At 37.8% G+C, this 13,295-nt stretch overlaps 3 protein-coding genes across 4 annotated transcripts in view; 2 read left to right on the forward strand and 1 right to left on the reverse strand.

Annotated features, from left to right (window-relative positions):
• LOC127506722 (olfactomedin-4-like) overlaps positions 1–13,295 on the reverse strand; it is a 35,665-nt gene that overhangs the window by 17,876 nt on the left and 4,494 nt on the right. The window lies entirely within an intron of this gene.
• The window catches only part of LOC127506723 (olfactomedin-like), a 36,736-nt gene that overhangs the window by 14,376 nt on the left and 9,065 nt on the right, over positions 1–13,295 (forward strand). The gene's annotated exons all lie outside the window — the stretch shown is intronic.
• On the forward strand, positions 10,226–12,601 carry LOC127506725 (olfactomedin-like). The gene is given in 6 exon segments (XM_051883478.1): positions 10,226–10,539; positions 10,674–10,832; positions 10,953–11,165; positions 11,344–11,476; positions 11,626–12,119; positions 12,121–12,601. Coding segments are annotated over 6 exon segments (1,347 nt in total). The 5' UTR covers positions 10,226–10,506; the 3' UTR covers positions 12,436–12,601.

The following is a 13,295-nucleotide window of genomic DNA, read 5'->3' on the forward strand; positions in this document are numbered from 1 at the left end:
CAGTGCTGACATGAGAAAAATGACGAAATGAGTTAATTTACACATTTTGTAAATACTTTGAATGAGACATGATATGAACTATAATTTAGTCCTATATATCAATATGACAAAAATTATAGTTCATATCATATATATACACACAGCGCATGCATAATTAGGAAAGTCGATTTTCTGAAGCACATGTGACCAATTCCAAGCCACATTAATCTTAATAATTACTATTTTTTTGTATATAATCATTTATAAATTATATATAATTGTTAATGAGGGCTGGAAGTGAAAAAGGGCTTATATTCAGATGTGCATAATTATTAAACAGGTTTTCTTTTACAGGTAAAAAAAAATAAAAAATGAACTCACAATAAAAAGTCAAAAATTATTACATGACCATGACAAGGATGCAATACTATAGAAATTGCTAAATTAAGGCTTGACCATAGGACATCGAAATGTTAACTGGTTCAGCAGGGTCACAAAAAACAAAACAAACAAACAAACAGATCATAAAGAAAAGATGCATTTCAAATTGCAAAAGAGTTTCTTGTGGTTTCACATTTAATTCTTCACCTTAATTCTTATGAGGCATTCACACCAGACACGACTTTGCGCGTAGTTGGACGCTTGAACATTTTGAGTTTACTCGCTTCATTCGCGTGTGAAATTCGCTTCATTTGCGCATGAAATTCACTTCACAACAGACGCGAATTTACGTCATGGGAGGGGCTTCTGCCAGGCGGCTCGTCTCGTTTCTGCACACTTCCTCTGAATAAACACATCAACTCGTCAGCGGGAAAGTAGTTGTAAAATACGACGAATAAGCTCAATTTGCCGGCTTTAGCTAGCTTGTAGTCTCAATATGTATATATATAGCTCAAATTGAGTAAAGAGCGTTTTTTACAACTTACCAGATTGTCCGACCTCCTCACTTACTTTCTTCCAAGCAAGACCCTTTTTATTCCTGTTTTTATAAAAGTATGAAGATGTATCGGACAGCGATGATGATTTTGTCCTCCATTGTTGTTTTGGATTTTTGCCTCCTCTCGCTGCGTCGTAATCACGTCACTATTAGAGCAAGCTCCTGATTGGTTAACGCGGTGCGAATTTCTCACGCGATTCGCCCGAAACGCTCTATTCGCGCCACCTCATTCGCGTGAATCATGCCGCAGGATGTCTATTCACATCTTTGCATTGACTTAACATGTAAATCACTCGCGCTTAACGCTTCATTCGCGTCTAGTGTGAACGCACCATTAGTCTCCAGTGCCACCATTTTCCAGACCTGCAAACTACCTGGAGTCTCCAGAAGTACAAGGTGTCAGGTTCTCAGAGACTCTAATGCCAAGTTTACACTACAGGACTTTAAACGTCGGAGGATCGCTGTGCTGTTCAGACCACATGACTTGCTGTGGAGTCTTGAAGTCGTTGTGGTGTTCACACTACGTGACACTATGTAAATGATCCGCAACAGCGCGTTACACACTACACGAGCTGACGACAACTCTGTCACCCAACGGCTTTATTTGAAAATGGACATTAGGAAGAAATTAGATTAAATTTTGAATTAAATTTAATTAAAATTTAATGAACCCTAAGTTTAAAATATTCTGGCTGACCTCCCAGAGTTAAGGCCACCATTAGAACGTTTCCTTTATTGTTTCCACGACGACGCGTCATGATTGTCACGTGACACACCGCGGCCACACTGTATGACAGATGTATCGCTTTTCTCACCATGTAATCAACTATCTGATATTCCGATTCTCAAATATGTGCAAGTGAGTGTTTTGTCATTTAAAAACCTAAATCATGATCTTGATCTATAACGCGTGAGGGGCGCCACCTTGTTTGTTTGCGCTTTAGTTCAGAGAGTCCTGTCAGTCGAATTTATAGGCTACAGCACGTGAATTCATCCATTTGTACCGAAATACATGTGGCCAGTGAACTGGGAGAAGAATAGAGTGAGCTTTATAGTTACTTACACAATGTGTATCTGATATGAATAAACGTCGGCAAATTATATTTGAATGGATTGTTATTGCTGCTTCCATAGACATCAGTGTATATTTCATTGGCTTTTGCCTCGCGACACGTGAAACCACAGGATATCGAGTCGGCTGACAGCTCCAGATATTTAGCATGCTAGATATTTGTCTGGCGTCAGTGAGGTGTCGGCGATGCGTCAGCGAGCCTCTTTGATGCGTCGTTGAGTAGTTCACACATAAAGATTGGCGAGCGCCGATCACCCGCTGATTTTCCCCCGATCACAGCCCGACCTGTCGGCAAGCTCGTTAACTTGCAAATTGGGTTTAAATCGGGCTTAAAATCCTGTAGTGTAAACTTGGCATTAGGCAGGGGTGGGGAACGTTGATCCTGGAGGGCCATTGTCCTGCAGAGTTTAGCTCCAACCCTAATTAAACACACCTGAAGCCAATCAAGGTCTTCAGGATTACTAAAGTTACAGGCAGGTGAGTGTTTTTTTCAGGGTTGGAGCTAAACTCTGCAGGACAATGGCCCTCCAGGATCAACGTTCCCCACCCCTGCTCTAAGGCAATGGATCCTGAAACTTGACCCCCACTTAAGAAGCTGAAGTGTTATGAAATAGTCAGGACTATACACACACACACACACACACTGATCAGCCACAACATTAAAACGCTTGAACAGGTGAAGTGAATAACATTGATTATATCATTACAATGGCACCTGCCAAAGGGTGGGATATATAGACAGCGACTGAACAGTCAGTTCTTGAATCGCAGTTTACTGCATATAAAGCTGCGTAGCTGCAGACCGATCAGAGGGCCCATGATGACCCCTGTCCACTGCTGAAAGCACAAACAATGGGCATGTGAATGTCAGAACTGGACCTTGGAGCAATGGAAGATGGCTGACTGGTCTGATGAATCATATTTTTTTTTAAGTTTATCTGGATTGCTCAGTGCGTTTGCATCATTTACCTGTGGAAGAGATGGCAGTGGGTTGCACAATGGGAAGAAGGCAGGCCGAACTTTCTGAGACTCAACAGTTACCTTATGTACTGTACAAACACAATCATATTACTGCATCATACACACCCTGCAAACAAGCCTGCACTGGCCCTTTAGGGGCCCACTTAGGGCTGCCATAGGCATAGCCCTCACTTAGCCTCCAAGAAGCCTTAGCGCTGTTTTATTGAAAATAATAAAGTTTGAAGTCACCGTTATGGAGGTAATCGCTTGCTTTAGTTGGGCTCCTGACCCTTGACTTCTTAACTTTAATGTTTCTCTGGCTGCTCCTTTCCACAGGAGATGAGTGATCAACAATGGTGACAATCAACAAAAAGATTTTTTTGTGACTTTAGTAGCTTGTTTTGTGATGCTCAGAGTTGATCTGTTTATCTGAAAATGTTGTGGTTAATACGCTGACTCTTGATGTCTGTGTGAGTCTATGTGATCCTGTCTGAATCATTTCTGCATAATGACTTAAAAATGCTCAAGATGTTGTTAGAAATGTTGTTAGAATTGTAGAAATCTATGAGCTAATTCAAGACACAAAGAGAAAGTTTAAGATGACTGTGAAGGGCAGCAGGTGGACAAACATGATGGCCGAATGGGCTGAAGCAATTTTTTTTTCAGTTTGAGGGGTCTGTTAAAGAGGATGTGAAAATTGCACAAATGGCTAATTTCAAAAATTCAAGAAGAAATTTAGTTGAGGAAGTTCATCCACCAAAAAAAACAAATTCAAACACTTCCACAGGAGATGAGTGAAGCGGCACCTAAGGCTTCCCATTTCCAGGACAGGCATATTTCAACACTGGACTGTAGTTAGACTTCCACGACATAAATCGGCACAATGACAAATAATTTTGTTTCATTATAACAGTGGAAACAACTTAAAATACATTAAAATTCATTTGTGGTCATACAGATAAGTGTAATGCATCCTTCAAAATTTTATTTTTATTTGTGTACAAAAATTAATCGAAACTCAGCATATAGGCCACTAGCAAACTCTTGTGCATAGATCGTCTCTTCTTCTGCTCTTTCTCCTGTTGTGGTGTTTCATTACCGCGCACGCCCCCTTATGGATTGGAGTGTGGATCAGCTGTGACCGATTGTATTCGGACCGTATGCACCAAACCATGACGTCAATACCAATACGTTCAGGACAAGTACATGTACACCCCTAGTATTGGTGCATTATCATCATGATACACAGCACCACCTTCAGGCTACAATGTTTCAGCCATTGACCACACATGTTCCTCTAGAACGGTTCAGTAGTCCTTTCCAGACCATGCATATAGGCATTATTTTTGAAGGATTGTCATTTCAATTCTTCAAAAATGAAAAAGTTTAACCTGCAGATAGTCAGGTCTGTACAGGCTATGTACATGGATCTGGTGTTCTGCAGTGCGGACCATCTCAGGTTTTTGGCTCAGGTTTTTGGCTCAGGTTTTTGGCCCACGCTGGGTAAACTTTTTTTCTGGTAACAGCGATGGCTGAGCCTAACAAGAACCAGTTTGAGAATCAAAGTAAGAATTAAATATCATGAAAATTACACGTTATATCATTCTCTGTGTGGACCGTGTCTGTTTGGCACAGCTGTGCATTATCATCACACTCCATGTAAAAACAGAGTTTTTTTGCAATGTGCTGGGAAAATTATCAGCTGGCAACTCCCTTCTCACACGGACCTGATCTTCTGAATAAGAAGCAGGACCGCTCGCAACCTAGACGAGCATATGTTTCTGGAGCAGAGGTGGAAAGTCCAGGGGTTAGAAAGTAAAAGTCCTGCCATATTTTTATTCCAACCCGCTGAAGCAGTGTTAAAGTTAATGAGATAATTAAGTGATTAATTGAGTGATGATTGACCATTATTGAAGATACCTGATGTTAACAAACAGAATCCCCAAAGGAGAAAAATCACAATTTTTAAGTCACCATCATGGAGATCAGGATTTGCTTTAGTTGAGCTCTTGACCCTTGACTTTTTTTAATATTATATTTTGTGTGGCTGCTGTAACTGAGTTATAACACCCAGACAAGCAAAGAGAAAGGATGATCAGGTGGTGTTTTCACATAAACATTATTTGAACTGAATCAACAAACTCATTTAGAGCCCAATCTCTGAGTCAGGTTTACATTATTGATTACAACAGCCCTGTGATTCTACAGCAGAAGATCCTGCTTTTTCAATATAATCCAAAGGATTTCTTTCTGGTTATTATTGGCAACATGCTTGTTGCTTAAGCTTTTTGGTATTGGCAACATGCTTTTTGCCTTAAGCTCATTCGGTTAACTGCAATTAAAGGGGCATGCCGCATTTCTCTGCTGCTTATAACAGAAGAGCACCCCTTTGCTTCAGAGGGACATGCACCCCTTTATTTCAGAGGGACATGCTGCTCCTTTCCAAAATATACTATTCTTGTCTGTCTTTTTCAGTATTAGGGCCTGAATTATATCCGCATCTGGGCATTGGCAAGAAAAAAAGAAAGAAAAAAGAATAAAAAATTGATGAACTGAGTTGTACATTTGTAGGGGGGGAACTTGTGGTTCAGTTGTGGTTGAATATTTTTGTGGATCTTTCTCAGCTGAATTTCTTCCTGAATTTCTGAAATTAGCCATATGTGCAATTTTCACATCCTCTTCAACAACCCCAAACTGCAAATTTGCACGACTAAAATTGTAACCACTTAGTGTTTGTGTGGTGGTTTAAGGCAGATCTTTAGACTTTCAGCCCATTCGGTCTACCTGCTGCTCCTCACAGTCACCTTAACTTTTCGCTTTGTGTCTTGAATTTACCTCATAGATTTCTACCATTCTGACACTGCCATCTCTTCGTTAATCTATCATATATCAAATTGAGTATCCACCTTAGAGATAATACCCATATTTATAATGAAACAATCATTTTTAAAAATATGATATTGATCATATCATATATTAAAATATAATTTATTGTTACTACTGTACATCTATATTCAAAGCTTTCAGAGTCTTTACTTTTAAAAATAAACAGAAAATAGTACAAACTTTGCTAAATTGATTATTTTGAACAAGTATTAACCTACCCAGCTAAAAGAATTTTGTTATAAGAACATTCTCTAAATATTCAGTGTTGGTTCTGGGAATGTAAAAAATGTCCAGTTTTCTTTTTATGATGTTCCTCAAACGTTCTTTCAACTTAATTTTTATTTAAGATTCAACATTCTAGGAGCATTGATTTGTAACATTCCAAGAACATAAAAATGTCCAGTTTCCTTAATGTTAGTATAATGTTATTTAAAGGTTATGATGATGTTCAAAAAACATTCTTTTAATATCAAACACCTGCTGTGAACAAGCACTGAAAGAAAGAGAAATAAGAACACAAAGAACAAATTTCTTCAGCCACAGCTTAGATGAACTGAAGATAAAAGACATTAAATATCTCAAGATCTTATTAAACAACTCTACCAACAGCATTACAGCTTCACTTATTACTAACCAGACTGACTTAATTTATGTCAGAAGTTCTTATTGAGAATTAACAGAGGTTTAGATGTTGAAGTTTTATTGAAAATGTTTAGTTTTGGGTCACCATAATGGGGATCAGTGTTTGGTTTAGTTGAGCTCTTGACCCTTGACTTTTAAGTTGTTTCTTTTTCAGTAATTGCAGGTGATTTTGGAAAACTTTTCTACATTGGTAAAGCAAATCAACATGTCTGTTTTAATGGTCAAATGCTATGTTAAAGCAGTTTATGCAACTATTTTCTGTGTACTTTTGGAATTGAAACATTATGTGAAAAGAAAGTAATAAACTCAACAGACGATAAAAATCTTTAATAACACTGAAGTTATTTGTGTAATATTGTCCATAACTATTTAAAAGTTAAACACAACACACCATACAAACCTCAACAATGGTGACAATCAAAAAAACAATTCAGCTGCATAATTTATTCATGCCGCAATGCATGCTGGGAGCCATGAACGTGTTTTGTATGCTGGCATGAAGCATGTCACTATTGTTGTGTTTCATATGCCTAATGTTGATGTCTGTGAGTGTATAAATGACACAAAACGTTTTTCAAAAATAAAATTAACAATGACAGTGTTATTTATACATTCACAGACATCAATGTTCAACATCTGAAACAACAATGGTGTTATAAATGATCTTTTTTTCACATTGGTTGAGTTTCATACTTTTCAGTAATGCTTCAATTCTTTAAGTCAACAATTACAGAAAAAGTAGTACTTTAACGCATGTATGTTGATCTGCTTTATCAATGCAAAAATGTTTACTGCAATTACTGAAAAAGAAACAACTTAACAAAAGTCAAGGATCAAGAGCTCAACTAAACCAAACACGATCCCCATGATGGTGACCTCAAACGACGCATCTTCAATAAATCTTCAACATCTAAACCTCTTCTCAATAAGAACTTCTGACAGAAATAAAGTCAGTCTGGTTAGTAATAAGTGAAGCTGTTTGTGGAGTTGTTTAATCAGATCTTGAGATATTTAATGTCTTTTATCTTAAGTTGATTTCCTCTAAGGCTGTGGCTGAAGAAAGTTGTAGTTTGTGTTCTTATTTCTCTTTCTTTCAGTGCTTGTTCACAGCAGGTATATGAATGATTGAAAGAATGTTTCAGGAACATTATCATAACCTTTAAATAACATTCTACTAACATTAAGGAAACTTTTTTGTTCTTATAATGTTACAAATCAATGCTTCTAGAATGTTGAATTTTAAATCAAAATTAAGTTGAAAGAACGTTTGAGGAATATCATAGCTTTTAAAACACGTTCCTCTAACGTCAAGAAAACTGGACATTTTTTAAGTTCCCACAACCAACACGGAATATTTAGAGAACGTTCTCATAACAAAATTCTTTTAACTGGGTAGACATTATTAAAAACATTTTAGCTAAAGTATTTGTGTAAATGCCTTTTGCCCCATGCTGGGGAGCCTTTTACCCCATACTAGGGCTGTCACGATATTAGATTTTTCACACCACGGTTATTGTGGCCAAAAGAATTCTCGATATCGATATATCATGATATCTATAGAATCCTTGGGGGAAAAAATGTATCAGTCAAATGAATTTTTACTTTGTTTATTTAGTTTTTCTCTTTCAGGGTTGCTGCACATATTTTAAAGTCAAATTTAAGGCTTTTTAAGACCTGAAGAAATAAAAATACTAGCCTAGTAGCCTATACATTACGGCTGTTACCAATCAAATGAAATCATTATCAACAAAATCCATCTTTGCAATGCAGAGGTGACACAGAATGAGAAGTGGCATTAATATATTTACACAGCATTTACAATTTGTCTACATAAATTTAATTCAATATTTAAATATCTAACTTTTTAATTAAAATGTACTTTAAATATGAAACTAAACTGCCAGTAGGTGGCAGCAAGTCACTGTCTTAATGAGTGAGTGAGTGAGTCATTCATTCAACCGATTTGTTCAAATGACTGATTCATTCAGGAAGGAAGCAAGTGACTGTCTTTATTGAATGGGTCATTTAATCATTAATTAAACTGATTCATTCTAAACATGGATTCAGTCAGTATAACAAAACACATTTCTGTCTGTTGCACAGGGGCTCTGTTCTGCTGTTCATAATTTTGAAATTTTCGTTGGCAAAATAAAGAAAAAAACAAACAATATTAACAATACTGTGTCTAAAATGTAAGTCACATTGTTCATTTAACAATAAGTTAAATGAACATTGCATTTGTGCTGATTTGGGGAAAACGGCACTCTTGCTCGTGTGATATTGTAATACAACTACATCTTATCATAAGATATAATGACAAAAATTTGAAACTATTCGAGGCAAAAATGCCCATGTATCTTGAATTTTGAGGGCATATAACTGCATGCATAGCTACATCATGCTGAGTAAGACGAGTAAAGAAAATGCGGTACTTATTAAAAGAAATCACCCTTTATTTAAATATATGAACACAGAAAATCACTGTTAACAGGTTAATATAACATTTCCCATTCCATGACTAGTAAAATAATCACAACTTACTCTCTGTAAAATGGCGTAATCCGCAGGGTGACGGACACGGAGGTGGGTAAAAAGGTTGGTGGTGTTGGCACTGACTGTAGCTAGGCAAATCCTGCAGATTGGGCTGTCTAAGGAGCTGTTTTCTTGGAAGCCGAAAAACTCCCATACTGTCGAGCTTTATTCGGGTGTGGACAGAGCCTCTCACTCTCCCGCTCGGACGACATGGTTCTTCTTGGAATAGCTGTGCGAGCTGCATCTTCTTCTTGTTTGACAGGTGTCAGCGTTAAGGTGCAATACTGCCACCTGAGAGGTCAACCAGGTACTGGCGCTGGAATATTTACATGTCATGATATCATAAGCGTCCTATTCATTTTAAATATTGTGGTTATCGCCAATACCGGTATATTGTCACACCCTAAATTAACACGATATCGATATTTCATGCTTTATATCACGATTATCATCAATACCGGTATATTGCGACACCCCTACCCCATACACAGGGTAAAAGGCTCCCCAGCATGGGGAAAAGGCCCCCTTGCCACCTCATATACACTTAATAAGATTTTTAAACAAAATTAACCACTTTTATAATTTATTTTCACACAAAATCTATTGCTCCATCAATGTTCACTACAAACATAAATTTTTTTCTAAAATCATACACTTTGAGAGTAGTGAAAAGCATATTTTTTCTAATGGTTTGCCTTTAGCCCCATTGTACCTGTCACGATCACCGTCTGTTCCTGTCAGTTCCTGGACTCCATTTCCCATAATCCTCCCTGCCAATCACATGCACACTCCACACCAATCACCAATTGCCACACACACCTGTAGATCATTCACTGGACTATAAAAGACTTACACACACACCACCTCAGGGCGAAGTCTTGATTCACCCTGTGTTCAATTCTGAGCGGTTTCCTGTGTTTATTGTCTGCCTGTTATCGATCCTGTCTGGTTACCTGTTTATGATTCCCTGCTGCCTGCCTTTGGACTGTTTATTGTTATCTGGACTGTGAACGTTTTCTGCCTGCCCTGATCTACTGCCTGTATCCTGACCACGATTCTGCCTGTCCCTTGCTGTTCCTGTTTGCTCCTGTCTGACCCTGCCTGTACGACCACGCTCTTATTTAATAAAGCTTGCAAATGGATCTCAGCCTGAGTCTCGCTTCGTTACAGTACCCTATATGAATTCAGCTTGATTGGGACACATTTTTTCTGAATCCACCCTATATATATTTATATATATATGTAGTACATGTTCCATGTGTCTGTTTAAAATTATGATGAACTGGGGTTGTAAAAATATTTAGGGGGAACTTGTGGTTGTTTTTCAACAAAATTTCTTCCTGAATTTCTGATATCAGCCATATGTGCAATTTTCACATCCTCTTCAACAGACCCCCAAAACGGCAAATTTGCATAACTTGCATAACATAATTGCAACATTTTAGTGTTTGTATGTGGTTTAAAGCAGATCGTTAGTCTTTCAGCCCATTCTGTCAACATGTTTGTCTACCTGCTGCTCCTCACAGTCATCGTAAGTTTTCTCTTTGTCTTGAATGAGCTAACAGATTTCAACCATTCTGACAACATCTCTAAAAAAATATATAAAAAAATATGAGAGAACGTATGTAAGTATGATGTAGTAATCTGATTGTGTTTGTACATAAGGTGACTGTCGAGGCTCAGAGAGTTCCAGGTCTACAGAAGACAGATTCATGTTTGTGCAAAATAAACAGCTCTATCTGGACTTTCCCTGCTGTACAGTTTGTGGAAGTCACAAAGGAGGTCCAGACCTGTGAGGACAATCTGAATGAATTTGAGGAAAAGGTAAGGTATCAGTTAAGCTTCCTTATAAAAGTTGCAACTACACGGCATTGATTTTTAGATGTTGTTCATTTAAATTGAGAAGAATCTCGAATTAAGGCAATATCAATTGACTATTTCCAGTTGAGGAACACAGATGTAGAACTGCCGTCGATGGGAACCAATCTTCAGAACATCACAGCCCGTCTGGAAGTATTTAATTACCTTCACACAAGTGGACTGTACAATGCACTTCACCTGCGACAGCTGAACCAGGAACTTGAGGAAATCCATCGATTTGTCAGTGAAGCACACATGCAGAATCCCAACAAGGAGACACATAACCTGCTAAGTGAGGTAGACATGGCAACATGAATACAAACAAATGTTCTTTTCTAATAACTCTTTACTTTAGTGATCGGTGTTTTAAATCAAATTTGAATTAAACATGATGACAGAACTATTTAAACAATATAAAAACAATATAAATAATAGTAAATGTGAAAGTTTAATGATACATCTATGTTGTTCTCAGTTAAATAAGGCAAAAAAAGACGTCCAAAGGATGTACAAAGATGATTTCTTCAACCTGGAGACCATGAAGAAGAGGTTACAAGACCTCAACAACCGTGCACAGACTTGCAAAACTATACCAAATGATTTCAGAAGTAAGTACATTACTGATTATTTGTGAGTAATAGGATATAGGAACTTTTAAAGAATGTAATTGCTTTTAAATGCCATTTTCTGAATTATGAAATTAAAAAAAAAAAATCTTAAGAAAAATCATAAACTGTGTGACTACAATTACTTGCAGGCACTTGTCATCAGCACATCATGACCAGAATAAGTTCTCCAAGGGTCACCAAGCTCAATTCTATCAGCAAGTCCTATATTTCTGGTGCCTGGGGTCGTGATGCCCTACTAACCAATAACCGTTATTGGGAACGTTGTCTGGTGAGTGGAAACAAGCATGGGAACACAATCAGGGTGTACAACTCACACGAAGACTTCATGGCCAGCAAGAACTACAAGGATGAGCAGATAGCATCATCCTACAGTGACAAAAATGCCGTTCAAGGTTCTGGCACTATACTGTACGACAATACCGTATTTTACCAGTGCTACGAAACTGCTGAGATCTGCAGCTTCAACATTACATCACAATCAACCAAGCGTGTGAAACTAGATGGTGCCAGAATCGACAACAAGTTCCCTTTCTGCTACTACAGCTGCCGTGATTGGACAGACATCGACCTGGAGGCTGATCAAGACGCTGTGTGGGTTATATATGCCACCGAGGAGAACCACAGGCAACATTGTTGTGAGTCGCTTAGACCCACTGGAGCTCAATATCACACATACCTGGAAGACACATCTCTTTAAGAGGTCCGTCACCAGCACGTTTATGGTGTGCGGGGTCCTGTATGCTACACGCTATGTTAGTAATTACCAAGAAGAGGTGTTTTATGCCTTTGATACAACCACTGGCAAAGAGATAAACACTCTTTCTTTGCCCTTTGAGAAGGTTTCTGCTGGAATAGCCAATCTCAACTACAATCCTGTTGATAGGAGACTTTACATGTATAATGATGGCTATCTGTTAGCATATAACACCTTCAACTGAGGGTCTTTCATACTCAGCTAAGAAAAAAATGCAGTACCATATAGTTTATAGTTTACATCAGTCCAATTTTTTTTGCGCTATATTATCATGTGACTGAGACATTTGATATGTTTTGTCTAATTTTTTTATTTTTTTTTGTTATTACAATAAATCTTCTTATACAGCACTTCTCTGTTCTCTGTTTCTTCCACAATGTGGTTATAATATTTATCAAACCTATGCTGGTTAAGCTCCATCCACACACAAGATAGAATCAGCATCTTTTAAGTCAGTGCATCAACATCTCTAATCATATGGGAGAAGGGGGACGGATTTCGACAGCTGTATATTTGCTGCTGAATTCTGTCCCCCCCCCCCCCCCCATGTAGTTCTAATATTTATCAAACTGGCTCAGTCTCGCATGTCCTGGTGGCTTTGTGGACAGTGTGCTAACCTTTGGTGCAGCTGCGTACAAAGAATCTTAGGTTTGAGTCCAGGCTTGTGGACTTTTCCGGATCCCGTCTCCAATTTTTGCTTCCTGTCAACACATTTTATTTCATAATAAATGGCAAAAAGGCAATTTAAAACACAACTATCTTGCCTACCAAGAATCCTGAGTTCGAGTCCAGGATCGTTGATTTCAACAGCTTTCCTCAAAAAGAATAGCTACATTTTTCAAAAAGTTTTGCTACTTTCCCAAAAAGAATCGCTACTTTTTCCAAAAACAATAGCTACTTTCCTAAAAAAGAATTGCTACTTTTCCCAAAAAGAATTGCTACTTTCCTACAAAAGAATCGCTACATTTCCAAAAAAGAATCACTACATTTTCAAAAAGAATCACCATATTTCCAAAAAGAATCGCTACTTTCCTAAAAAGAATC

The sequence above is a fragment of the Ctenopharyngodon idella genome, chromosome 24 (assembly GCF_019924925.1).
Source record: "Ctenopharyngodon idella isolate HZGC_01 chromosome 24, HZGC01, whole genome shotgun sequence".
Taxonomy (NCBI): domain Eukaryota; kingdom Metazoa; phylum Chordata; class Actinopteri; order Cypriniformes; family Xenocyprididae; genus Ctenopharyngodon; species Ctenopharyngodon idella.